This window comes from Nakaseomyces bracarensis, assembly GCF_045282275.1.
Source record: "Nakaseomyces bracarensis strain CBM3 chromosome Unknown Scaff3_0, whole genome shotgun sequence".
Lineage (NCBI taxonomy): Eukaryota > Fungi > Ascomycota > Saccharomycetes > Saccharomycetales > Saccharomycetaceae > Nakaseomyces > Nakaseomyces bracarensis.
In genome coordinates, this window is record NW_027263962.1 from 504039 (window position 1) to 530677 (window position 26639).

General features: G+C 34.7%; 11 protein-coding genes across 11 annotated transcripts; 5 read left to right on the plus strand and 6 right to left on the minus strand.

The window, feature by feature from the left end:
- Window positions 1-182: 182 nt before the first annotated feature.
- On the plus strand, window positions 183-800 carry TSR2 (Tsr2p; the record flags this gene model as incomplete). Its single annotated transcript, XM_071050716.1, has 1 exon — window positions 183-800. The coding sequence occupies one exon, from the start codon at window positions 183-185 to the stop codon at window positions 798-800; it is 618 nt and encodes a 205-aa protein (XP_070908506.1).
- Window positions 801-1315: 515 nt separating this feature from the next.
- ECM30 (Ecm30p) lies at window positions 1316-5209 on the minus strand (the record flags this gene model as incomplete). The annotated part of the gene is made up of 1 exon (XM_071050717.1): window positions 1316-5209. The coding sequence occupies one exon, from the start codon at window positions 5207-5209 to the stop codon at window positions 1316-1318; it is 3894 nt and encodes a 1297-aa protein (XP_070908507.1).
- A 1524-nt stretch (window positions 5210-6733) lies between these two features.
- DIF1 (Dif1p) lies at window positions 6734-7072 on the minus strand (the record flags this gene model as incomplete). The annotated part of the gene is made up of 1 exon (XM_071050718.1): window positions 6734-7072. One exon carries the CDS (start codon window positions 7070-7072, stop codon window positions 6734-6736), a length of 339 nt encoding a protein of 112 aa, XP_070908508.1.
- Window positions 7073-8372: 1300 nt separating this feature from the next.
- CAR2 (ornithine-oxo-acid transaminase) lies at window positions 8373-9677 on the plus strand (the record flags this gene model as incomplete). Its single annotated transcript, XM_071050719.1, has 1 exon — window positions 8373-9677. One exon carries the CDS (start codon window positions 8373-8375, stop codon window positions 9675-9677), a length of 1305 nt encoding a protein of 434 aa, XP_070908509.1.
- A 431-nt stretch (window positions 9678-10108) lies between these two features.
- Window positions 10109-10366, minus strand: LSM3 (U4/U6-U5 snRNP complex subunit LSM3; the record flags this gene model as incomplete). Its single annotated transcript, XM_071050720.1, has 1 exon — window positions 10109-10366. One exon carries the CDS (start codon window positions 10364-10366, stop codon window positions 10109-10111), a length of 258 nt encoding a protein of 85 aa, XP_070908510.1.
- A 422-nt stretch (window positions 10367-10788) lies between these two features.
- On the plus strand, window positions 10789-11739 carry MRPL4 (mitochondrial 54S ribosomal protein uL29m; the record flags this gene model as incomplete). Its single annotated transcript, XM_071050721.1, has 1 exon — window positions 10789-11739. One exon carries the CDS (start codon window positions 10789-10791, stop codon window positions 11737-11739), a length of 951 nt encoding a protein of 316 aa, XP_070908511.1.
- Window positions 11740-12127: 388 nt separating this feature from the next.
- SEC39 (Sec39p) lies at window positions 12128-14134 on the minus strand (the record flags this gene model as incomplete). The annotated part of the gene is made up of 1 exon (XM_071050722.1): window positions 12128-14134. The coding sequence occupies one exon, from the start codon at window positions 14132-14134 to the stop codon at window positions 12128-12130; it is 2007 nt and encodes a 668-aa protein (XP_070908512.1).
- A 762-nt stretch (window positions 14135-14896) lies between these two features.
- On the minus strand, window positions 14897-15664 carry RPS1A (40S ribosomal protein eS1; the record flags this gene model as incomplete). The annotated part of the gene is made up of 1 exon (XM_071050723.1): window positions 14897-15664. One exon carries the CDS (start codon window positions 15662-15664, stop codon window positions 14897-14899), a length of 768 nt encoding a protein of 255 aa, XP_070908513.1.
- Window positions 15665-16917: 1253 nt separating this feature from the next.
- Window positions 16918-21393, minus strand: SIR3 (chromatin-silencing protein SIR3; the record flags this gene model as incomplete). Its single annotated transcript, XM_071050724.1, has 1 exon — window positions 16918-21393. The coding sequence occupies one exon, from the start codon at window positions 21391-21393 to the stop codon at window positions 16918-16920; it is 4476 nt and encodes a 1491-aa protein (XP_070908514.1).
- A 2790-nt stretch (window positions 21394-24183) lies between these two features.
- Window positions 24184-25524, plus strand: ECM7 (Ecm7p; the record flags this gene model as incomplete). Its single annotated transcript, XM_071050725.1, has 1 exon — window positions 24184-25524. One exon carries the CDS (start codon window positions 24184-24186, stop codon window positions 25522-25524), a length of 1341 nt encoding a protein of 446 aa, XP_070908515.1.
- Window positions 25525-26092: 568 nt separating this feature from the next.
- On the plus strand, window positions 26093-26620 carry GMC2 (Gmc2p; the record flags this gene model as incomplete). Its single annotated transcript, XM_071050726.1, has 2 exons — window positions 26093-26365; window positions 26429-26620. The coding sequence occupies 2 exons, from the start codon at window positions 26093-26095 to the stop codon at window positions 26618-26620; spliced, it is 465 nt and encodes a 154-aa protein (XP_070908516.1).
- Window positions 26621-26639: the final 19 nt, after the last annotated feature.

Genomic DNA, 26639 nt, shown 5'->3' on the forward strand with positions numbered 1-26639 from the left:
AAAAAAAAATTTTTTTTTCTGGGAAATTCTCACAAGAGGCGATGAGCTGCAATATTAGAAGAGTGGCACTATGTATTACAATACCAAATATATAATAAAAAAGGGAAACTACATTTTCTTTTACTTTTGTTTGATTGTATCTTTATTATTGTGTGTCTGAAGCAGTTAAAAATTAAAAAAAAATGGAATTTGATGAATCTGCATATGTTGAAGCCCCACAAGGGAGAACCAACCTATTGTTTAACGATGAAAAACAACAAGCCAGGTTTGAGTTAGGCTGTTCAATGATGGTTTACAAGTGGGATGCTCTAGATATTGCCGTTGAGAATCAGTGGGGTGGTGTTGACTCCGCTGAGAAAAGAGATTGGATTACTGGTATTGTTGTGGATCTCTTTAAAAACGAAAAGTTAGTCGATGTTGCATTAATTGAAGAAACACTCCTCTATGCTATGGTCGATGAATTCGATACAAATGTTGAGGATGATTCGGCTCTTCCGATAGCATCTGGGATTATAGACATATACAATGCTTGCGCTATAGAGAACTATCTACCCGTGGAGAAGCTTTACCAAGAATGGCAGAACAGGGAAAAGAACAAGCCCCAGAGAGTAATCAAAGTCACTGGTGATGATGACGACTCTTCTGATGACGATGATGACGATGACGAAGAAGGCGATGAAATTCAGTATCAATATGAAGAAGTTGACGTAGAAATGGATGACGGCAGCAGCAAGCCTGAACCTGTGGTTGATGATGACGGATTTGAATTGGTTCAAAAGAAAGGTAAGAAAAGATTTTGAACATGCTCGCCTGAATCATCTTGTCATGAATATGATGAAAGCAATTTGTTTGATTTAAGTAATCGGAAAAAAATAATCTATCTTGTAGCTAGTTGCTAGGGAAAGAATGTAATTGGTTTCGTTGTCCTGCTCTATAAGTTATATGATGTTATATAGAAATAAAACTTTAAAAACTATAATTAATAATATTTTAAATAGTATCTAGAATAACTAGTAAATATGCATTGATAATGTTATTTTAACTGGACGAAGATCATATTTCAAACACAACTATATTGGTTGCTTTTAGGTCCACAATAAAGATAAAGATAAATGACAAAAATTAATAAATGTGAATAAAAAAAAAAAAAATAAATAAATAAAAAAAATGGAAAATGAATAATATATTGTGGAGTCTGTAATATCAAAGGCAACCGAGTCTTAACTACTTGATAATAAAGATAATATGAACACTCTTGGAGAGTGTAAGAGAAGACAAATCGTAAAATTAGTGTAGTACATGAGAGTTTGTCATCTCAGAACATTGGATTGCGTGCAGCAAAGGGGACAGTAGATAAAGGCGCCGATCCTGTGTAGGCACTAGCATCCCATGTGTTCTGTATGGTAGAAGAGTTATTGAACTTCAATTTCTTGAAAAAGGTCGATGTCATATCAAGTAAAGAGAATTCCTCTTTCTCTTCTGCTTCTATTTTGAAAATTTTAATATCAGTACCAGCCCAGATACTGGATTTTAGAAGTGACACATCCAATGCACTGACGTGATTTATTTGCATTGTACTTTCCTTGTTTGATGTTCCATTTTTCCTTGCTAAACTACGTAAATCCTCTTTATCGTCCTCTTCCTTGATGATATCATAATCATTATTATTCTTATTAAAACCAGTCCAAGAAAATTTAAATAGAGAAAATGCACTATTATTTTCGTTATTACTCTTCTTTGTATTAGAGGAATGCCTTTGGTGATTATCATTATTACGAGAAATGCCTTGTGAATCACTAGGCGTAGTGGACTGTTGCTGATTTTGCTGGAATAGATAACTCATGAATGAACTATTATTACTATTAGTACGGGAAAGGTTGGAATTGTTCGAATTCCATCTTTCTAAAGTAGGAGAAGAAGGTTCAGCAATCGAATTTCCCGTATTTTCAAGAAGTTCTTCAGTTTTGTTAGCATCGTTAATAACTTTTGTGTAAGGATTAGAATGGGTATCAAAAATATCTGCCCAGCATATAACATAGAACCAATAGTTAACAAAATTAGTCTCGTCGTCTACACAAAGTTTCTTTCTGGCATAATTATTGGCGGATTTCAAATAAAGTGGAATATTGTCGTTAATCATTGTGTCAATTTTATCTTTTGAGTTGAAAATTTTTCCAAGTAATGAGTAATAGTCTGTATTTTTGATGGTTGATATCTCTGGAAATTCAAACAGGAGTAATTTAACTAATTTAGTTAGTAGTAACATGGAGTCGAAGCCGGCCCAGGACTTCGACAACTCGTTTTTAGATGTCTCTTTGACCTTTGACTTGATGGTTATCCCTAGTGGCCATTTTGGTCGCAACTCAAAATACATTTCTTCGTTAGAAAGTGCAATTATCGGGTCATTGGTAACATCGACATATTCTAACATTTGATACGTTTTTTCACCGTTATCTTTGTTTTCATAATCCTGATTGGTTACTGATGTTTTTCTAAATGAAGATAATGAGGTCAAATCATCTACGGAGTGCTCTCTTACAACTGGTTTGTTTAAAACTAAGTATGGTGAGTTGTTCTGTTCGTCCGAGTCCAGATCTGGATTAGAGTTTGTGTATCCATTAGTCTTATTACCGAAAGGAGAAGATGATCTTCTCATAGGATCATCTCCAAACCTATGTCTTCCGAAATTGATGCTACTATATGATAACTCTTCTAACCGATAATAATCTTTTATATTTAAACCTCTATTCTGTCCTTGATAATTTATAGCCCCGGGTTTTACTGCGCGCGATATTGCAGATAAGTTTTCAGATAATTGAAGGATAACATTTTTATGCCTAGCCAATGCAAATATGAGGTTCAATGCTTCTTCAAAGTTAAACACAACATAGATGCATATACTTCTGAGTAATAGAGCCAGCAAGTCCAGCTTGAAACCAGGCGAAAGAAGGTATGGGGGTGTAGAAGATATTGAGGAAGTAAAACGTGGGTTTGAATATGAGGTCAGGTAGGATTTGCTACCTATTTTAGAGATAAGCTGTAGAAGAGCGAGAGATGCATTATAGCTTAACTTCTCGGTATTTTTATTTAAGGAACTAGTAGTTGTACTTGATTTCTTTCTTGATAGCAACATCAGGTCCTCGTTGTTGTTTTCATCCTTAGAGTTTAGACATAGGGGGTCTACAGGGATCAGGTTGAATAACAATTCAAATAGTATTGGATTAGGTTGAATATTGTTCTTTATATCTGAATTTGCAATATTAGTTAGTTGGATGACAGAAAAATCTCTATAAGTTATGTTATTGATATTTCCTGAAGAAAGCTTGAATGTGTTCGGAAGTTTGTTAGTATAATAATTAGGATTAAAAGTATCAAGCATCTTAAGCAGCACGAGAGGTTTGGATGTCAAATATAATGCGATAGTATTTAGTAATGGTATCAGAGTCATGGCGTAGTCCTGATTATTATTATAGTATTTCAAATAATAGATTGCAAATACTATAAACTTGCTGGCAAATTTATCAGCAAATTGGTTTTTCATTAACTTATTTGTTTTCATTAGGTTAACTAGTAATACTAAACTTTGGCATAACAAAGGAGGTATTGGAGGAAGAGATGATGAGGCCACATTATTTTCTACATGGGAATTAATAGCTGAACTGCCATTATGGCCATCCATTCTAGATAAATTTGAAGAGTTGGAATTTGTCCTTTTCATTTCAGAGACAGATGAATTGCGACTATGTGAGGAAATATTTTTCTTCCTTGGAGATGCTGTAGAAAATGTAAATAGACTGGATTCCTCATCAATAGCGGCATCAATTGGCAGTTTGAAAACTCTAATAATTGAAGTTAATACCAATTTCAAATCAAATTCACGTTGCAATGTTGAGAGATATCCCATCACAGCATTGATTTGATTGTCGTCGTTTTTGCCACTTTTACTTATCTCCTTCGTCATAATTATGTTGAGGAATTGTATAGAAGACAAAACTAATTTAGATCTCAGCTCTGGAAGCATTTGGTTACTAATATTGTTGGTATTGGAAGCAGTTTCATTTCTTTGACGTTCAGCAGAAGTTACTTGCTCCCTCTGGTGGTCTTGCAATATAAGTTTGTAAGGATTCGTTGTTTCTTGTTTATAGTATGAAGCATGTCTACAGTATAAATTGATTATTGATGCAGTCATACAAATTATATTGTGTTCCTTTGCTTCATATCTGATATATTCTAGAAATTTATTTTCAGATGCTAAAGAATCGACAGTAGTAATATTCCTTAAGTCAACCGAATGGTATAAATCACTGGACACCAGCGATAGTAGGAGATTAATAATCTGTAATCTGTTAGCATCAAGATGAGGGTATTCGGTATAATATGCTGTTTCATAAGTGTTAATACCATTTTCCCATAAAATCAATGTTACATCTCCAGTCTTTTGAGATGTTGAATGGGATGTCGTAACTGTAAAATTTTCAATGAATAAAAGCTTTAGGCAAGCATCGATTAATTTTGCTCCTAAAGGTCTTCCCATTAGTGGTCTTGATAAATCATCAGTTGATTTGTCAAGAGACTTTTTGACAGGTGATGTAGGAGCGGCGATTATGGTTTCCGCAATAGATAGCTGTTCACCACATAGCGCTTCCATGTTATTATTCCATAAGATATCTCTATCACCTCCAGCAATTCCTTCAAAATAAATAGGTACAAGTTTTGTCAGAATTTTTATACATGTTAACAATTGCGTGAGTTTCTTATTGAGCTGTGTAGTATTTCTCAAGCTAGAAAATAATGAAGGGATTATTATTATCTTCATAATTACAAATCTCATAAGATTGAGATAATTTTCTCTATTATTTTTGTATATGACTCTTAATTCATCTTTTGTTATCAAGTTATTGAAATTTTCAAATCTTTGGAGATCAAATCTAAGAAAATCATTAAAATAATCGGTGAACAGGTTTTCATCTATAAGTGCAGGATCATGTAGCTGTTCGTTGAGCACACCATCTAAATGACCTTGGTCTCCATTATTAACAAACTTCAAGCCATTATTGTAGACGTCAAAAAGCTCTTTAGTAGAATAGTCTGAGTTAAAAAGTCGTATTACACCATTTTCCGTATTATCCAATGAGGTTGAATCTGACTTTGCCAGCTTGAACAGATGTTCTTTATAGAGGGAATTTAATTTAGAATCGGTATTACCCATTAAACAGTAAGGACCTTTTTTTGTTTTTGAGTTGTTGTTGTTTTGTTTTGTTTGTTTTTTTGTTTATTCTTTTCGGTTCAAGATTATGTAATGAACCCTTTTTTTGGTATTGTAAATGTTCTTCTTGTTAATGGACTTTGGTATTTAATCTAGAATAATCCAATTGTACTAGAAAAGTTTGCGGGGAGGAGGGATGTTTGGGAGGAATAAATAAAACTCAAATGCAATTTTTGTAGAAAGTTGATAGAGATGAACTGTTTTTCCTTATTTTCTTTTGTTTTTCAATTCAAATTGAAATTCCTTTTCACCAGTATATTTTTGTTCTAATAGTGTTTTTATTTTTTATCTTTATTTTATTTATTTTTTTCCTTTAAGCTCTCAAAAAAAAAAAAAAAAAAAAAGACATCATCCAGAAGACATAGAAGACGAACCTTGAAAAAAAAAATTGTTAGGTAGGACTCAGATAGTTATTTTATTTTTTTTTTTTACTAATTGGTATATATTTTTATCTCAGTTTTCTCCCCTTATCAAAAGGAGAGGACACTTTCATGTTATTTTTTTTTTCGTTGAACAATAGGTACGGAGAAAAATGTTTAACAAAAAAAAAAAAGAAAATAAAAAGAAAAAGGAAGAAACATCAATCAGGGTAACAATATTTTGTCTTGGAGTAAATTTAAAAATTTCATAAACAGGTCGGTCTCTGATTCAAATATTTCTTCTATACCTCAATAGTGTTATTTTATCAGTAAGTAGAAACCATCATAATCATATCATATTGTTAGCTAACATATTACATAGTATCATAACTGAATCATATCAATATTTCTTTTTCTAATAGAATCCTATTTCTCATAGTATCATATTTGTACGGTATCATAGAATACGGTATCACAAGACTAAATGTTTATTAACATAACAAAAGTTTAGTAGAGATAAGAAAGGATAAATGCGAGATGAAGAAACTGGCACCGGTATTTATACTTTTTTTTTTGTTTTAGCAGCCCGTGTTTTTAACCCCCCCCTTTTTTTTTTACTAAAAAGGACTCGGCGACTGTTTTGCTCGGCGGCTATTTCAACTATTTTGGTACATGCCGTTGTACTGAGCTTTCTATGAAATTAAGGGTATCGGCGGCTAGATCCAAGACTATTAAATTAAACTTAAAAAAAAAAGGGGGGGCGGGGGGGCAGTGAGAAGGTAGTCTAAATATCCGAATTAGGAAATTTTTAAGTTAAATGGTAATTTGTTTAGCCGCTAACGTTATTTTTATTATATATTTCTGAATTATGAGGATGTCTGGGTGTTTTCAGCTTTTCAATTGGACAATTGCTTAGTAATATTTCTCTTTTTCTTGTTTTGTGTATTAATTTTTTTAATGTTTTGGTCTCTCTACAAAAAAAAAAGTGTAAATCGCATTGTTTTAAAAGCTTTTTTTTAAATTTAAAAAAGTACATAAAATTATAGCTCTCCCTCCCATGTTGTAATAATTATTTATTTATTTTTCATTATTTCCTTTTTTTAATTATTTAGAACATTCTTCTCTTACCGTTAGATAGCATTTCTTCTTCGAAGCCGTCTAGGTTAGAGGATTCGGTTCTTTCGTTAACCAACATAGGAGCTGGTTTATTCATTGGTACTCTTTGTTGTTCAAATAGTACTTGAGTTCTAAACTGTGGAACAATAGTAGAAGCAACATCTCTTACTGGAACTTGTTCAACTATGCTACTCACATTACCACCAGTATAAGAATATCCTTGATCAATCTTCTGTCTAATTCTCATACCAACTGTACTCAATCTATTTTGACATTCATATTGTTCTTGAGTAGTAGACCCTACTTGGGTTTGTTGTCTTTTAGTATCCATGTCTGTTGTATATATATAATAGATGTTTTGTTTTGTTTTGTTTTGTTTTTCGTTCTTGTAAATCTTGATTTACTAATAATCTCTAAGTCTCTGCTATGATGAAAACTATCAATGATAAAATTATTTGAACTAAGTTAGAGAGGGGGAAAAAAAAAAGTTAAAAAAAGAAACTATTGTTAATACTTTAAACAAAACTCCGATCTAATAATACAATATGCTAGAAACAAAACAAAACAAAGTAAAAGGAAAATCTCTATAGTAAAAATGCTCCTTTTAACGAAAAGCAACAAAAAAAAAAAAAAACAGACAAACAAACACCCCCACTATATTTCGTGCATTGTGATGACGTTGATAATGACGTATCACACACATAATCCGTTATCAGTTACAGATAAGTATGTTTCGTTATCAGTTACAAATCTCTTATCTAAAAAAAGAGTAAAAAAAAACATGTAATGAGATTGAAGAGGTTATCGTATATAAAAACTGATCATGTGATTTCGATATTTTTTTGTTTTCTTTTTTATGGGCAAACCAAAAAGGCAATATTACCTTGAAGCAGCCGTAGTAACTGCTTTGCGATCCGCCCTTTTTTCTAAAACCAATTTGTGTGTTTCTATCTATTTTCCCTTTAAAAAAAAAAAATTATGGTTTTTTGATATGATTTAAGGATTATTAATAAATTAAAGTTTTTTCATACAAACAATGGAAGCTATATGTCATAAATTTTTTAGAGCAATATATACTGCATTGTGTCTTTTGTTCATTGCTAGACGGGTAGATCTAGTTGGTCGAGATAGTTCACGTAGTCACCACCCAGAGTCTTCTTTTTAATAGCATTTCATTTCTCAATATATATATAACGTATTTTGTATTTTAGTAGTTGTATGTTGGATTACACTAAGCTTGATGTAGATGTAATTAGATTCATACTCGGTGGAAGAAAAAAAAAACTATAGCTTTAGCATTGTGTTGTCATCTATAGGAAGGTGGTAGCGCGTTAAGGCCTTTTTTAAGTTTAAATTCTTAAAGGAAGGTATAATCATCAACTTTTAAAAGCAATAAAGAAGCAACAACAAAAGAGAGAGGGGAAAGGGAAAAAAAAACTTTATTGATAAAACGTTGGAGTATCAAAAGTTCAGAAGGAAAAAAAAAAAGATATAAATACTGAATAGATAACAATTTTAATTCAAACTTTTGGTTCATTTTAAAAAAATATTTAGTGTACAAGAAATCCCCTAAAATAATAACAACTTTCAAGAAAGGTATATATCAAAAAGATCAACTCAAAAAAAAAAAGATGTCTGCAATTAACTACAATATTAGTTCTAAGGAAACTGTTGAATTGGAAGAAAAGTACTCTGCTCATAACTACCATCCATTACCAGTGGTTTTCCATAAGGCCTCTGGTGCTCATGTTTGGGATCCTGAGGGGAAAGAGTACTTGGATTTTTTGAGTGCTTACTCTGCTGTTAACCAAGGTCATTGTCATCCAAAGATCATCGAAGCATTGGTTGAGCAGGCTTCACAATTGACTCTATCCTCTAGAGCTTTTTCCAACGATGTCTTTGCTGTCTTTGCCAAGTACGTTACTGAATTTTTCGGGTACGAGATGGTTTTACCAATGAATACTGGTGCCGAGGCCGTTGAAACTGGTCTAAAGCTTGCTAGAAGATGGGGCTACCAAGTCAAGAAAATACCAGAAAACGAGGCCATTGTTCTAGGTGCCGAAGGTAATTTCCACGGTAGAACCTTTGGAGCCATCTCCTTGTCTACGGATGAAGAGGACTCTAGAAAGAACTTTGGTCCATTCTTGACCAATACCACTGCTAAACACCCTTCCAAGGGACATGCAATTAGATACGGCCACATCGAAGATCTAGAGGAAGCCTTCAAGTCACATGGTGATAAAATTGCTGCTATTATCTTGGAACCTATCCAGGGTGAAGCCGGTATTGTAGTACCACCAAAGGGCTACTTGTTACAGGTTCAGGAACTATGTAAGAAGTATAACTCGCTTTTCATCTGTGATGAAATCCAAACTGGTATTGCTAGAACTGGTAAACTATTATGTTTCGAACACAGTGAGGGTGTAAGACCAGATGTTGTTCTATTAGGTAAGGCCATCTCTGGTGGTGTTCTCCCTGTATCCTGTGTTCTTTCCTCTCGTGAGATCATGTCCTGTTTCTCTCCAGGTTCTCATGGTTCTACCTACGGTGGTAACCCATTATCTTCAAGAGTCGCTATTGCTGCCCTTGAAGTTATTAAGGAAGAAAAACTAGTTGAAAGAGCTCAGGAACTAGGTGCTGTCTTGAAGAGCGAGTTAGAAAAGCTACAGAGCGAGTCGAACGGTATGATTGCCGAGGTAAGAGGTGTAGGTCTTTTGACTGCTATCGTTATCGACCCTAAGGAATCTAACGGCCGTACTGCTTGGGACCTATGTCTATTGATGAAGGATAAAGGTGTCTTGGCTAAGCCAACCCACGACCACATCATCAGACTTGCCCCACCTTTGGTCATTTCTAAGGAAGACCTATTGAAGGGTGTTCAGGCTATGAAGGAGGCACTCACTGAATTGCCACAGGCTCCAATCAGTGGCCATTAGAAAATATATTTAAGAAAAAAAAAACTAATAATATCAGTTTAAATCAGGGCTACTTAATTAAACGTTGTAATTAATCATAATCTTATTGTCTGTATATGTAGGTTTGGTTATACTACCCTACGTCAATCTAAAATATATCCATGTATAAGTTTTATTTTTATTGAGAAGAGGTTAAAAAAGGCAAGAATTAGACAGGCAGCCCTAATCAACTATACCGTAACTGGTTCATTATGAATTGGCCTTTTGATCATCTATATTAATCGTAGAATTGTATTTATTATTTTTTTTTTTACACTAAAATATATCCTAATCCATATATACGTATATATATATTTATTTAAGACGGCTATGCATAGATATAATGGAGTAGTAGTAATTTAGTCATTGTAGAAAGTAGCGTTATTCCTTTTTTTTATCTCTTTTTATATTATTTAATCTTCGTCTGCTACAGCTGTTATTAGGGTCACGGAGTCACCTCTAACAAAGATCATCTCAGAGGCACGTTCGTGGCTCTTCAATTCACCATCTGTGAGCTCATATACAGTTTCAACAGCATCACTCAGCACTATATTGCAATGGGAGTCGAATGCCTGCAGCACACCCTCCATGGCCCTGGCTCCGCGGAGCTTGACATACACACGTTCATCCAAATTGAGTTTGAGCAGATCCAATGGTGTTTCTAAAGACATTGTTTATAGATTTAAAGGTTTTAAAAGTTTGTTTTGCTTCAATAATAAAAAATATGAACTTTTTGTACAGTATCTCAACCAATATTTATCCGTTTTGAGCCGGGTTTTTTCGAAAATAAACGTAGAGAAGTGCTTATAGCTGGTTTTTATCTAACAATTGTCGAGTTTCAGTGTAGTTTTGTCCTCCTTCTCATCAAAAGTTAATAACTTTTTAATATTTTAATTTTAATTTTAATATTAATTTTTTATTTTTTTTTTCAGAGCTCACAGCTAGGCCCAGCTTTATTTTTTTTTAAAAGGACGGGAAGCAACCCTCCTTCAAGACCCAAAGTTGATTTGAAGTTAATCTATTCAGATAAAGGATTAAAAGGCTTTTGGTGTCTAGAGAGGTATATCATCAAGGGAAGCAGCAGGATAAATCGATGTTTAGGAGAGGGTTTCATTCTGGGTGTGCGCAGCTGGCGCGGACAAGGTACACGAAGCCTAAGCCGAAGAATACTGAGACGAGGACTAAGGAGCATATCCGGTTGCCTACGCAGCAGACGCACCATTCGAACAAGCTGCGTATTACTGCTCCGATTCCTCCTTCTACTGCTAATATAGTAGTTCCGGATGACCATCCGTTGTGGCAGTTCTTTGCTGACAAGAAATTTATGAGGCGGCCTGAGGATCTGGATACAAGCTCGAGGCCCTGGACCATCCCTGAGCTTAGAAGGAAGTCATTTGAAGATCTGCATTCGTTGTGGTATACTTGCTTGAAGGAGAGAAACATTTTGGCGCGAGAGAATCACCTGGTTAAGAATGCTGCTAAGAGTAGCAGAAACGACTACGAGGATATCAGCGAGAAAATAAGATCTACTATGTGGAGAATTAGACACGTTCTAAGTGAACGTGACTGGAGCTTCCGTAGAAGCAGAGACGTCTTTGATAACAGCCCTGAATTGCAAACTGGTTTCCTTCAGGAATTCAAACAGGAATTCCTGGCTGTCGATCCTTCCGATGATGAGCATGCCTTTGAAATGTTGACCAGGTTTCAAGAGGCTGTGTATGGTATAAATGAGGTTATTGAGGATAATGTGGTCGATAGAAAGTTTGTGGATGGTCTGAAGATAGTTGCATCACTAAAATTGCAAAGATTCGAATCACGCAGTGATAAAATAAAGGAATTAATTTCAAACGTGGAATCAGAAAACGTAATATCAGATGTCGGTGAAGCATTTGTTGTCTTCACTGCTGATAATAACATTACTGCCATTGAAGAGGCCTGTGATGCAATCAAGGAGTTGAGAGATAGTGATAACAAGGTTTCTAGATATGATGAATTGCCTACTGTTAGAGGATACCTGAAACGTCTAGTTGCTGCTGCTGTCTAAGGCACTCAAAAATTGACCCTTCCTTGTTTATTAACTATTATTGGAATAATACCACAATAGTCTATGACAGCGAATTGTTATCATTTTTATCGACTCAGGAGTACTTGAGAGAGTATTATCACAACTTGTATATTTATCTCAACTGTGCAGTAGAAAATAGGATTTTAGTCAAAAATTCCAAAAACGTGTAAATAACTAGAATAAGAAAACTATAATACTATTCAAAACGATTTAAAGAGAACTTTGTTTTCTGAGCAATATTAAGGGCGTTCCTATTTAGATTCACGAAAAGCTCTCTACATTATGCATGTTCTAAAATTTAAACAGCGCATATAAATCTACTACATATTTAAATATCTGCTTAATTTAGATAATGCCTTGAAAGTCACTATTTCCTGTGACCTAAAAATGCAGCCATTGTATGTGAGACCTCAGTTAAACCATTTTGAATAAACTGCATATTGGAGTTCATATTTCCTACTGATGTGTGATCATTTACCAAATCCCTGATGCTTAATTCAATTTCTAGCGCCGACCATTGGTTTGCTATTATCTCTACTTGGTCAGCAGGCGCATATTGGAATAAATCACTTAAAAGTTCCATTTGTAGAATTAAAATTTCTGTTGGGATTTCAGCATCCGGCCAATCTGGGTCCATATATTTGCCCACTTGGAATATGGTTAACCATTGGTTACCGATGTCATTCAATGCGTCCTTATCCTGTGCTTTAATTAATGCAAACCAATCTTTAGAAAGTTTGTAAGCATACATGAAATCTCTGTTTACTAAAGCATGATCAATATGTAAGGTCAAAAGTTTACTTGCAGTTTTCGTGTTCGTTGGTTTATTAAAACACTGGTTCAATTTTGTAAGGATCGAAAGAGTTCGCTCAGGTTGCTTGTATAGTTTGGGGTTCAGCTCTAGAATATTCGAAATTATATCGATAGCCCTCTCCTTATATGTGAGAACGTAATGTGGTTTGAAACCATGTGGAGGTAAATTAATAGAAAATCTGGATAACTCATTGACCACTTCTGTCAATTCCGATAATTGATTGATTTCGTCATTATTAGTGTATTTAGACGTTAATAATTTCAAGATTTGTTCTAAAGTGTGAAATGATTTATCATTTACATTCTCACTTTGGTAATAATATTTCCAGAAATTTTTAACCAGCAATTTCTTGTCCTCTTCATTTTTATCTTTGTCCAGTAATGAGGATATTTTGGAGTAGTCATCCCTTTCAAATAGCGATTCTACCATGATCTCCAACTTAGCTCTCGTAGTTAGTTTATTGAATAGAAAATCCTTCTCTAAAACAAATTTAGAGACATTCTCAAGCTTCAGGGACCTACAGTATATGGTAAATAAGTCAAACTGTTGTGATTCTGTTCCTTCTTGTATTTGGAACAAATCTTTAAAGCTATTGAAGTGTTTGTGGTCATTAATGTCGCGAATCAGATCTAGTAATCTAGTGTAAACTTCAGAGTCCTCGTTATGAATATCTCCTAGAAGTCTTCTTAGCTCTGAATCATCGTTTCTATTGGTGTAAGTTGCAAAATAGTTATGACTATTTTCGTATAATATGCCAAATACTCTAGCGGATAAGTCGTTGTCCTTACAGTGGGTGCATAACTCGATAAGCAACAAGATATCATTTTTACTTTTCAAATGGAAGGTATCCTTCGTAACATAGTGCTCTATGAAGTAGCGCAGATCCTGGTCTCTGTAATACAAAATCACCGGTAGGATTATCCTGTTGAAATAAGAAAGGTCGTTTGTGAGTGAGTTCCCATTTATTAGCAATTCTAGACGATCCTTTGATTCCATAGACATGAATTCTTCAATTGATTTGTTACCTAGCCAATTTTGTGCATTTTTGAGCGGCTCCAGGACTCCCTTAACCCATGCATTAAACTCGTCATCGTCTATTTTTAGGTGAGACCACAAAGGTTGGTAGAATAGTATGAGATTTCTATCATAGTCGTTACAGAGGATTACCCTTGCACGTATCCAATTAGAGCTGGGGCCGATATCCTGGTCTATATGCATTGTCTGGGGCAATTTTGAGCCAATAAAACTGAGCAGTCGAGTATACCTCTCGAGCACTATATCAGGGCTGCACTCCACAAGCGGGATCAACGTGGAGTCTATTTCTAGACTTTTTACGATAGTCTCATCAGGGTTTTCCTCGGCTACAAGGTGTTCCTCGTCAAATAGAAACATTAATGACAACGGAGCCTCAAGCTCCGGCCATAGCACTAGCACTAACTGAAACAACAGCGCTCTATGATCGTTAAAATGCGGCAGTAGCAACCTTAATGATTTCACATCGGCTCTTGAACAAAACACCGACGCCAGTAGAACGACTTTCTTTTCAGCCAGACTCGACATAGTTTTCTTTTTTGATCCAAGTATATATTAGACTGAGAAAAAAACTCCTTATCAAAGTCTTTCTGAAGATCTCCTATGACGTACAACCAAAATATACCAAGATCAGACTAACTGGTTCTACCCTTAAATCGTTATTTTTCAATTCTTTGGGCATGGGGCAGTTTCCTTTGGTGCTTCTTTAAACATTGACACTTATATTAGGTACTTATATACGTATCTGCACGTTCAGTAAATTAACAAATAACCATAGTATATAATTAATAGTTATTTTTCTTAGTTTGGGAACGAGGTATACAAAGAGATATATTGAATTCAATCCTTATCAATTGAACTTTTGGGTTAGTCTTTTGAAGGTACATATGCTATTTCTATTGAACTAGCATCCAATTGAGATCGAAAGAAGGGGAAAGTAGTTGGTTTTAAAGGCTGGTATGGCAACCATTCTTTTTTAATTTATTTCTTTTAAAGGTTTAGATTTTTGTTTTTAAAAAACATAAAATATTTAATAATGATGACATTAGTATAAAAAAAAATTAAAAATATAGTGCACTTTGGCCTTTATTATTGCAAAAAATCAAAATAAAGAAAGAAAAAACACAAGACATCTGAGGGGTGGAATTGACCTTGTCTTCTTTAATTCTGTTTTTATTTTTAAATTAATAATAAAGTGATATAATATTTTGGATTATTTTTTATGTTGATTTTATTTGTGTATTGTAAAGTTGTTTTGAAATGTTGATTTTTGTGATTAAATTAAATAATTTACACAGTTTCCAAGACCTCGTCCTTGAAACCAGAGACCTTCTTACCCTTCTCTTCGGCGGAACCTTCACCGTGCAAGGCCATCAAAGAACCCAAGTCGAACTTTGGTTGTTTCAATAGCTTGACCTTTCTGATGTGAACGTTTTGCAATGGGAAGATGTCCTTGGTGGCGTTTTCGATTTCCTTGTTGATGACTTCTGGGATCAACTTGGAGGTGAATTGGGCCAAGGTGGAGTTAGAGACTTCTCTGGTCAAGATGTCAGAGATAACCTTTCTAATAGCTCTGATGTGAGAGGATTGAGCGTAGGCAGTTCTCTTGACTTGGTTAGATTGCTTTCTGGTGAAGGCAATGGCGAAGACTCTGATGATGTATTCGTCAGAGGTCTTGACGGTGACATTGGCTTCGATCAAAGTTTGCCACTTTCTAACCATGGATCTCAACTTGTCGGTAGTGAAGTCCATACCGTGGAAGTTGGTCAACAAGTTCTTACCTTGGACTTCGTCAACTCTCAACTTAACCTTTCTGAAGGAGTGGTCCTCGGAACCTTGCAAGTCAGCCAAACAAACTTCGACAACTCTACCCTTCAAGGCATCAGAGGCAGACTTCAAACCAGTGGACTTGTTAACTAGAGTCTTACCAACGTTTCTGTTCTCAAAGGTGGATGGAGCCTTGATATCAAACCATTCCTTTCTGGTGAATGGGTCTACGACCTTCTTCTTTAGACCCTTCTTACCCTTGGATAGTCTCTTATTCTTACCGACAGCCATGGTTGTTCTATTGTCTTAGTTCTCTTCTTACCGAGCTTTCCTATACTAACAATACTTTATAATTAATAGTAAGATATATAATTGAAAAAAAAAAAAAATTTAAATATATTTGAAGAGATGAAATAAGAGATAAATTTTTTTTTCCTTCATGGGCCCATTGAAAAATTTCAACTAAATTTTTTTTTTGCTTCCAAAATACTCGAACTGCCCAGAAGACCCCGTACAGTCCTCCTACTTCTACAAAAACCTGCGCCTGTTTCTTACTCCCACAACAGAAATCACTACACAAAGAACTTAGGGTTTATAGAGTGCGGCTAACAAACGTCCGTACAGAGCACAGAAAATCCACTATACCTTCAAACAGGGTAAGCCTTTTGGGCTTCGTCGTCGCGCCTTTCTAAGCACCCTCTGACAGCTGGTAGCCGGGGCCACCTACAGAGTGGGCCTGGGCCCGGGTGCTGCTACAGCTTGGCTCTTCCAGCCTAGGTTGGTACTCCAAGCCTAGGCTTAGAGGGGGGTTGTTAGGCAGGGCTTGTGATGCTATAGAAGGCTATTGGGTTTGACGAATCCCTGTTGGGCGAGCACTGGGGGGAGAGAGAGGGCAGAAGGGCAAGAGGTACTGGTGGTTAGTGGCTTGCCAGGCTCACGCTGTTAGGGAGACTGTTTAGCCTGAGCCTAAACAGTGAGGCCTAGGTAGAGTGGGTGAACTGTGTCTCTCAGACTGGGAGGGCAAGACCACAATCGTACAGGGACGATATCCGTCCTCTGCGAAAACCCAAACCTCATCCCGTAACTTTACAGTAATGCACTTACCCTACAAAGAGATCCCTGGCCCTAGACCAGCGATCTGTACTGATATTTCTGTTGCACTGGGTCTACAAAAAATAAACAAGTCCAAATGGGTTTTTTTCCTGTTTTGGGCCCTGGTGAAAAATATAGATGAAGAAAGGAACTTCCTTTCTGGGATGTACGGGTGTACCAGTTACACAGTCACAAATCAATCAAAACCGAAATATATCATTATATACGTAGCTGGCACATGCCGGACAGCACAAACCCAAAAAAAGAAAAGTGGACATAAATAATTGCGAGTGATAGTAGATATTACTTTATTATATTATATAGAAGAGAAAAAAAAAAAAGAAAAAAAATAAAAGAAAAAAAAAAAAGAAAAAAAACTTTGGATACACCATCGTATTTCTATGTTATTTGTATTATGTTTTTGTTTTTTTTTATTTGTCGCCGGTAAATATTCATTTAATCCATGTCATAGTGCTGTCTCTTCTCATCGCGATTTTCACAGCGTCGATTGATTCTATATCTAGACGCACCTGGACATGATTCGCATTTGATGTATCCATGTGTAGTGTAATGAATCCTGTACGATATAGTCTTGAGAGAACGTCCAGCCACATTAAGCTGCTTAAGAACACCTTTATGGCCATCAGAACATTGTCATTATGTCTTATACTGGTATAGTTAATTAAGAGGTTGCTAATCATGACATTCCTGTTGCATTCACTCTTGAGTATTTCTACAAGCCTTTCGTAAATGGTACTCAGTTCTATCAAACCTCTACCTCCACTGTTTTGTACGTTGGAGACTTTTGAGTCTAGTATCGCAAGCAACACTAACTTGTCGATAAACGTAAGCTCTTTTAAACTGCCCATGATGGCACCATGGAAAATTTCAGTAATATCATCATTGGTATTTATAGTTCTAGTTATCAGGAGATAATTTGCCCTTACTTCTAAACTCTTGTCATTAGTTGGTTTATCAAGATAGTAATTGGCAATGTCTTTCAATACCCGAGTAATATGTTTATGTAAAGATTGTACCGTGCCCAATCCTCTTGGAATAAGAGTACTTTTATAAGCGTTTGCTATTGCAGAAATTTCACTATCTTTGATATAATATTTGATCTTCTTCCATTGATCGCCATATTGTCTACAAAATTCGGATATTATGCCTATATGCGTTATCGGGTTATAATAAAAATATCTTTTATTAATTTCTCGCACAATTTTTCTTGTAAGTGCTTCATCAATTGGTGTTTCTGGTTCTTTTTTAGAGAAAGGGATATTCAAGAATACTTCCTTCAATGATTTATCCGTTTTGTGATTTGCATGAATGCCGTTGCATATTAGAGTAATTTTGCATCTTGGATCTAAAAACCAGTCTATTAATGGCTTGTACTCTGTTTGGCTCTTGATGAAGAAATCGTCCATATCTTCGATATATAGCAGTATAGGAAACCGCTTATTTGGTCCCATAAATTTAAAGTAGGAATTTAGTGCATCCAATGCGTCTCTACGAGGAAGTCTCTCAGATGAAATATTCTGCCATAATTTCTCATAAAATGCATTCTCTATTTTTCCTATGAAAGCAAATTTAAATTTAGGAATTTCGTCATAAGAGGATGCCAAAAATAAGTCATCAATGGACTTATTTAGTACATATTTCATTGTATAATCATCATCCCCAGTCAAATAGAGTGACTTAAAGCGTCCGCCTATTACTGCTTTGAACAACGAACTGTAAATAATGATAAATTCATCAGACCTAGTAGATAATAGTGTGTCTTGCGATATAAATTTCTTAAATCGCTTCTCGATATCTAATAAAGTATTGACTTTCAATAAACCATTAAATAAGCTCCCGCTGTTCTGTAATGGTAGAGATATTCCCATAATATTTCGTAATTGGATGAACTCCTCATTTTTTGTTAGATTTGCGATAACAGACAAATAAAATGTATTTTCTTTTGATTCGAGTCCATTTTCTTCAGTTGGTTGCTGTAGGTTTTCAAGGACTTTTTTCCTCTTTTTGACATGCTCTAAAATATGGTTAAGTGACTCTGATTTTAAAATCTTCATTTTATTGGTGAAATCAATTGATTTCTCATCCAACGTGGAGGGTTGTAAATTTGAATTGTCTCTGGAAAGCAGCGTTTGTCTTAATTGATGAGCAAACAGTTGTGCATTTATAGATCCATCTTTTAAGTATCCAGGATTAAAATTCACTCTGTTAATATTTACTTGGGTAGGAACTGCATCCAGTCTTGTTTGATTTAGCTTTTTCATCGTTTCTTGGGAATGGGCATTATTGACTGAGTCTGATAAATTTGTAGATCTGAATCTCCCTGACATAGAAGAAGAAGATTTTAGAATTTTCTCAGGAGGGCTATTATATACGTTATCTTCGGAACCTCTTTTATTGTTATTACTCCCCGGAGTAGGTCTTACCCCATTCACAGTTTTTCCTTCTGGTGGGTCGTTTTCACTGCCCATAATAATCTGATGGTAGTTTTTGTTGGTAGACGGGCTAGGGGAATTTTTATATTCCGACATCCCTATGTTTGGGTTCTCATAAAAAGCAATACCAGCTTTGGAGCGATTAGTTGAGGTGCTCTCTTGAACCCTGCCAATAACTAGTGGATTTTTAACCAATACATTCGTCTGTATATCCTTTGAAGTTCCTGAAGGATGATTAGAGTTGACGGTAGCTGTAGATAAGAGAGTTATTTGAGACTGGACTTTATTCTTAGACACAATGCTGTCTCCTGAATTTGGATCGTCATCGTTTAAGTCATCATCTTTATTTAAAGAAATTCCGGATAGAGATCCTGCTCTTCCGGTTTCATCCAGTTTGTTTGGTTCAATTACAGCGGAGCATGAAAGTTGTCCTGAAGCTGCCGAGTGCAATGCGATTTCTGAGGTGCTATTCATTGGTTGAGGTTTTCCGGATGAGACATGGGAGTCGCTATTAAAACTCTTACCTCGAGCTTCTTGGTTTGTATCAGTATCTTGGTTTATAATATTATTTAAGAAGCTGTTACGCGGATAATTCAATACAGTGCCTTCTGTATCTGGCTCTTTCGTTTTATTTTTAGAGTCGATAACTCTATCTGACTTTTGGCTTGTGCATTCTTGACCAATTTCAGTACTATGGACAACGTTGACACTGTCTGTCTTCTTCTGATAGGTGTTACGATTTATTTCTACTTTATGATCAGGTAAGGTTTTTCTTGGTTCATCATCTTCACTATCTGTGCTAGCTAAAGGTTTGGATAAAGGAGTTCTTCCTCTCCGTCCTATAATAATGTCTTCATCGTCATCGTTGTCATTGTTGGGAGCATTAGTTTCCTCGTTACTTAAAGCATTACTTACTTCAATAGGTATTTTCTCATCTGCTTGAACATCAGCCAATTCTTTAGGTACATTTTCTTCATTCGATAGCTGGTCTTTGTTGAGATTATCTCTAGTTGAGTGCCCACTTCCACGACCTAAATCCATATTTGATGAATGCTGCTCAGATTCAGTATTAAGCTGGCAGTCTATATCGGTATTATTATCACTGTCAAGATCTGAATCAAGGTCATCAAGAGGCCCCTTTATATTGTTCTCTTCTTGATGTCTTGCAGTGGTTGGATTTAACTTTGGAAGTTCATGACTTTCTCCCAGAGTACTTCTGCCGTCATTACTATAGGAAACCCGACCTTGATTGTTTAGATCATAGTCGTTCACATTTACAGCTTTTCCATTATTAACGGCATTTTTTTTCTTTAATCTATCACTCTCATTGCTATTTTGCCGTGAGTTGCCTCGTAAATTTTTTTCGGTGTTACTGGATTCCCTTGAATTTTTAGAGTTCTTGTCATTTCCAGAAATCTTCGTTTTAGAATGCTTTTGTTTAATCATATTTTCCTCAATAACATTAATATTTTCGGAAGGTGCAATTTTTGGTGAGTGCCTGGTGGAATTAGTATTTTTTATTTGATCTTTTCGCAATGAGTTCTTGGATTTACTACCTATATTCACATTTTCGTTATGACGATCATTATTTTTATGGTTGTTTCCGTTAGTTTTGTCCTTCGGCACTTTCATCTCCTCTTTCTTGTTGGTATCATTCACTGTTTTTTCATTATTGTTTATTTGTGCCTGTTTGCTTTTGGTGGGTAATTTTTTGAAGGATTCAGGAACCTTGGAACGAGCCTGTCGTTTCATAAATCTCTTTCTAGCCTTCAAATCATGATCATTATCTTCTTCTACTTTGAGTTTTCTAACTGTTTTACCTGCCGAGTTTGGTTTATAGACAGTCAAGTTCTTGATGTATAATTCAAATATCCTAGGATCCTCTTCTTTCATATTCTTCATTACATCTTTTATATCTATTGGTACAAAGTTTTCAGCGATGGGTTCACAGATATACCTGACTAAAAAATTCTTGTCCTTGTCCAATTTATTCTTTTCTTTCTGCCATTCAGTCTCATTATATACATGCGCCACGCTAATGAAATCCTTTAACCAGATAGGAGTTATCTCTGCTGTTAAATAGATTTCATCGCGGTCTATCTCCTGTAAGAATTTCCTCGCTAGTTCTTCTCGTGATTTATTAGCATTTTTTGGGTCAAACTCTTTGTAATATTCAAGAGGTTCTAATTCAAACCACCGCAAATATGTAAAACAAAGAATTTCTAATGCATGGTTTAGTGTGTTTTGTCGAATCTCATGAATCAGATATACTGAAAATGATTCCGATGCTTCATCATATGCAACGACATGGTCCCCACGGCCGATAGTTAGCAGATCATTATCCCTGTAAATGAACACATCAGTGGAGGCATTCCTCTTACGTCGCATCTTCCTATCCATTTCATCCATAACATTACCATCCTGATCCTTAAGGATCACTTGCCAGCCTTGTAAATCTTTAGCTTGTTGTGCCATATCCTTTTTTCGTTACTTTAAAATATTAATAAAATCAGGGAAATAAAAAATAATAATAAAAAAAGAAAGAAATTTTTGAGTTATCGGAATTATTGCTTAGTATCGATATCAAAGTTTTCGCTGTTTTGGTAACCAATTTTAGATTATTTTTGTTATCTTAATTCCTGTTTATATATAGCTGAGATTGGTCTTCTGTTATTTTCTTAATATAATATGATATTAATTTTTTTTTTCTTTAATATTCTCTGATAAGTTTCGTTGGTAAATATGTGTCAAGAAAAAAAAATTATTTGATTCCCTTCTTATTCAAGTAATTAATGCTTTTTTCCTCTCTCTACTTGTGGAGATCCAAAATTTCCTGCTCTAAGAACTAAGTAAAATGTCCTTTTTATTTTAAGATTATATATTATTTTTCCTGCTTTCGAAATACTACTATTGCGTTATGATTTGATATCTTTCCCAGTAATATTTTTTTTCAAGCAACTTTCTACTTCGGCTTTATTATTTCGGCACGGTAATTTTTTTTATTCCTTTGACGCGACCGGGGAGGGAGAAAAACAAAAAAACAACACGCCCTTAACTTTCGTTCCTCTAAGAAATACGCGTACCAAACCCACTAATTTAAGCAGGACACTTGTTCTTTTTGAATCCAATAAATCTATATGCCTTTCTCACAGTATACTAACAGCGTTGGAAAGAGAAAAAAATTGATATTTTTTAAATTATGTCCTGGAAATGCTTCTGATTTGTGCTTTTTTTATTTGTATTGCTGTTTGTAGAATCTTGTCGTTCCTAATATGATCTCTTTCGTAGTTGCTGCTTTTGTATTGATTATAAAAAGCAATCTCGTTTCCCAAATGAATTTAAAAAAATAAATATGGAATAGAACTACCAAATAACCACAACAAGTTGAAGAAAAAAAAAAATTAAAGTATTAATTAAGAACTTCAAATATTAAATACCTTTTTTTTCTTCAAGTTGAATATTCCCTTGCTGAAAACTGTCGTTTGTTTATTTTGTACTTCTGTTTTTCCCTTCTTACTTTCTTTCTTTTTTTTTTTCTTTTCAGTTTTTACTTACTAATTATCTTTTTCTAGACCTTTTAATAATTTGAACTTTCAGAATGTGTAGTTTCCTATAAAAGCAGAGTTAGAATTAATAATAAATTCTAATAATTAAATCATAAGCGTAGATCGATTACCTCTTTGTTTAAGAGAAGAATTTTTTTTTATTGTTTTGGACAATTACCTTGAATTGTCAATAAAGTATTAGTAAGAATAAAAACAGAACTTAATAATATCAGGAAAATGAGTGTTTTAGCTCTATGTCATAGATTAGAGGATTTTCTTTCGATATAAAAAAAGACTGAATTAGCAAATTTAGAAGGGATGTGGATGAACGAGAAGATGTACAAAAAAAAAAAAAGAAAAAACCAACTTACCAAATTATATAAACTAGCTGTAGTTGTTATTGTTTTTAATTCTTTTTAATACTTTTTGTCAGTAGGCAAGTACATTGTGGGATGAATTTGTTGGTGGGTTTTATTGTGAACAGATATATCTTCTACAAATTAACATTTTTTTTTTTTTTTTATTTTCTTATTTTTTTTTTTTTAGGCATCTTCAGTTTTAATGCGTAGAATATCTGTAGCGAATTATCCAGTATTGAAAAATAGAAGGTGTATGGTCAGCTTTTATTATAAGAAGTAGAAATCTGTTACACGTCTAAACAATCCCATCCATTCTATTTACTCCATCGAGTAAAATATGAAACATTTTGAACCATGAGGGCAATAAAAATTTAGAGGAAGAAGAAGAAGAAAATTATAACCAAAAGATTGACGTAGAAAAGATTAACACTTACTTCTCATTAATTTCTTTTCTATTACCTCTCCCCTTATTTCAATAGAGTTGTCTAGCAGTAATTTCAAGCACCTTTTATGATTTTCCTAGGAAATTATTGTTTGTATGTTCACTACCTCTTCAAGTAAGAACCGAAGTAAAGAAGATAGACAAAAAAAAAAAAAAAGGCGATAAAATTTAAAAAAAATTAAAAAGAAAAGAGAAATCTATCACGGAAAAACTAATACTTTTCGCCCTTAAAAAAAAAAAAAAACAGTTTCTTTTTTTGTAAAATTCCACAATAGGGACTGGAGGAAAAGGTTTGCATACTAATCCATGCTAAAGTTTATTTGATATTTTATTTCAGGACACGGATTAAAACAGAGCCCTCTCCTATTTCTTCATAAGTGTTTGCGAATGAAAAATATGTCACCCTCTTTTTAATCAATCTATCCGCATTAGTTGCGTTAGTTTTTTTTCTGTACCTTGGCAAAAGAACCTAAAATATCCGTGACCTGTATTTTCAATTTTTGTAATAAAAAGAAATTAGGAAATTGGCTTCCGTCTATAGTTATTAAGTCTCACATGATCTAGTATATGATAACTTCAATCTTCAACGGAGGACTAAATCTAAATCGCGAAAACCCGGTAATACAGAGAACTGAGGGAAGGGAAAAGACAGATTCAAGAAAGAAAAAAAAAAACTGTGATGAGCTGCTGGATTTTCTTGGAGGATAGACAAAAAAAAAAAATACTTAACCTCTTTATCTCTATAATGATAACGATATCAACTTCGATGACGAATATATTTAGGACAGTAGAATAGGAATAGACAGACTGATTAGTTAGAAAAGGATCCACAAACGGAAGAGAACGTAAATATAAGGAATCGGAAAGGACATATTAAAGTTTCTGATTTAGGAACCAAAAAAAATACAACGTGAAAGTAATGATCGAGCGCGTGATGAGGCTGGTGTTGAAGCCGTTCACCAACTTGAACTCGTTAGAGATGTTGGTTCAATGGCTGCGACTGATCTCCTCAGTGCTAATAGTTATTTTCAATATCATTGTGGTTTTGGGTCCGTTGAGTAGTCCGAGGAGCCTCTACATGTCGAAGTTGGATACGTTCTCGGCTGATATCACACAAGGATTGTTCGATGTCCTCCGGACTAACATGGAATCCTCAGGATCGACCAATATTAATAATGGTGTTGGGTTGACTACATCCGAATTACTCATCCTTACAGAATACACTGCAACTCAAGTGAAAGACGCGCCGCAGTTTATTACTGTGTCATTATATGGACGATGTGACTGTACTTTCACTACAGATGAATTAGTAGGACTAGACGGTAAATCATATGTTGTAAGAAACTCGACGATTACATGCGGCTGCATAAATGTTGGTTCGGATTACCTTTTCGATTATCGTGAAGTTTTGTCAAATTTAGGGCTCGGTATCATTTTGGATTACGCATACTCAAAGGATGGGTCAAAAATGGGGTTGTCTGATGCGTATTCTAAATATATAAATTCTTTGAAACGAAGGAAAATCAGCGTTACAAATTTGCTATATGCTGTTTTGGCATCCGAGATTCTCATTACTGCGTTAACACTATGGTATTATTCGATCAAGGGCAGATATCTGAATGTATTCTTAGAACGGACTTTGGTTCATGTGATATCTCTGTTGAGCTTTACAGTTTTTATATGTGGTCTTGCGAGCATTATCAGCTTGGCTTGGCTTAATTACAAAGTCCAATCCAGAATTAAGAGTGAACTGCAGGCTTTCGGTTTCTCTTATCATCTTGGTGGCACTTGGTTTGCCTGCCTCTGGATGTTAGCCATATTTGTCAGCATTTCTTGTTTTGTATGGTCCGGACTAGAGTGGTGTATTGCTGAAAATTATGAGCCTTATTTCGAGGAAAGTAATGGTATTTTTTTGGAGACACAACCTCAAAAGCAGCGGTTGACTAGTGACCCTTTTGCTGACGACCAGACCGTGGATAGTGCAGGTCGTTCGATATCTAATTCTTCTGCAAAGCGCAATACTAGATTTGTGGAAGCTAGACAAGTTAGATCAAGTGGAAGTTTGAATGCGCTGTCTAGACTAAATAGCTCAAGAGCAATCCGCAATAAGTCCTTTAATCAAAGTCAGAACCCGTTTGAGGAAAATGATTACGCACTGGACGAGCAATATGAATTGCAAAGCATTGCGCTAAGATCTAGCACTGATAGTGACCTTAATGAGCAGCAGGTCTTACAACCATCATCAACTATGCATTTTTAATGAGTCTTTTTGAATTTTTGATTGCTAATAACTAAACGCACTCCAAACTTTCTAATGTTTTTACTCACACACCTCCCTTTTTTTATAGAGCAGCACGAATAATAATATATATTCCCAAATAAATAAATATCATGATAAAGGATAATGATAACAAAGAATTTTTTTAAATACATAAACTTCACCCAAAAACTGTAAGATAATATCCTAAGCGATTGGGTGAAAATTTTTTGAAAAAAACTATATATTGATAGATCAATTCTTTAGGAATGTCATACTGTTTAGAATGGGGGCCTTTGATTGTTAACGTTTCTTTTATATTAGACATAATATCCACTGGTTCTAAACCGGAAATAAGCGCCGAGGAGTTCCCGAGGAAAATGAAACTATTAAATAGAACAAGAGAAGCTAGGTTAACACAAAACTTGGTATATGGCATAGTATAAAAAATATTGTTAGTATAGTAAAATTCATTTGATAATATTAGCAACATCATATCGAGATATACTAGTTCTAATATATAGTATTTTTAGTGCTTATATATATATAGATAGATTTAATGACATCCAGTATGCTAAGTGAGAAGGCAGAAGTCTGGATTGAGAGCAAGTTTCAAAGTGGTATAAAAGAGGAATGTTTGAAAAGTGAAGTTTTGCAAAAGGTGAATGAGATTACGAAATTGGTGAAGGACAGTGTGGAATCGAAGGATCTGGAATCGAATACCAAGGAACTACCAAACTACAAACTGGATTGGGATGTCTTTTATGAGCTAAGCACATCAATAATGGATAAATACACACATGATATTGATGAGCTTTTAAATGAATTGGACAAACTTTGTAGGGTATGTCATATTTTTTGTTTGTTGTTCAACCTAATTTGAATTTATTTACTAACTTTAAATCAGAAACAATATTTGTGGCAAGACTCTGCTGTGGTCATTGACTCCTATAAAGGGGCTTCTATGATTGGAAAAATTGAGAAATGGATAAGAATGAAGGAATCTCATTTAGAGTATAAACAATCAGAACTGGAAAGATCTGCACAAGAAATCCAAAATACCCTTGACCGCCTAACACAAGAGAGATCTGAGAACTAGCTGAGATCTGCAATAAGCT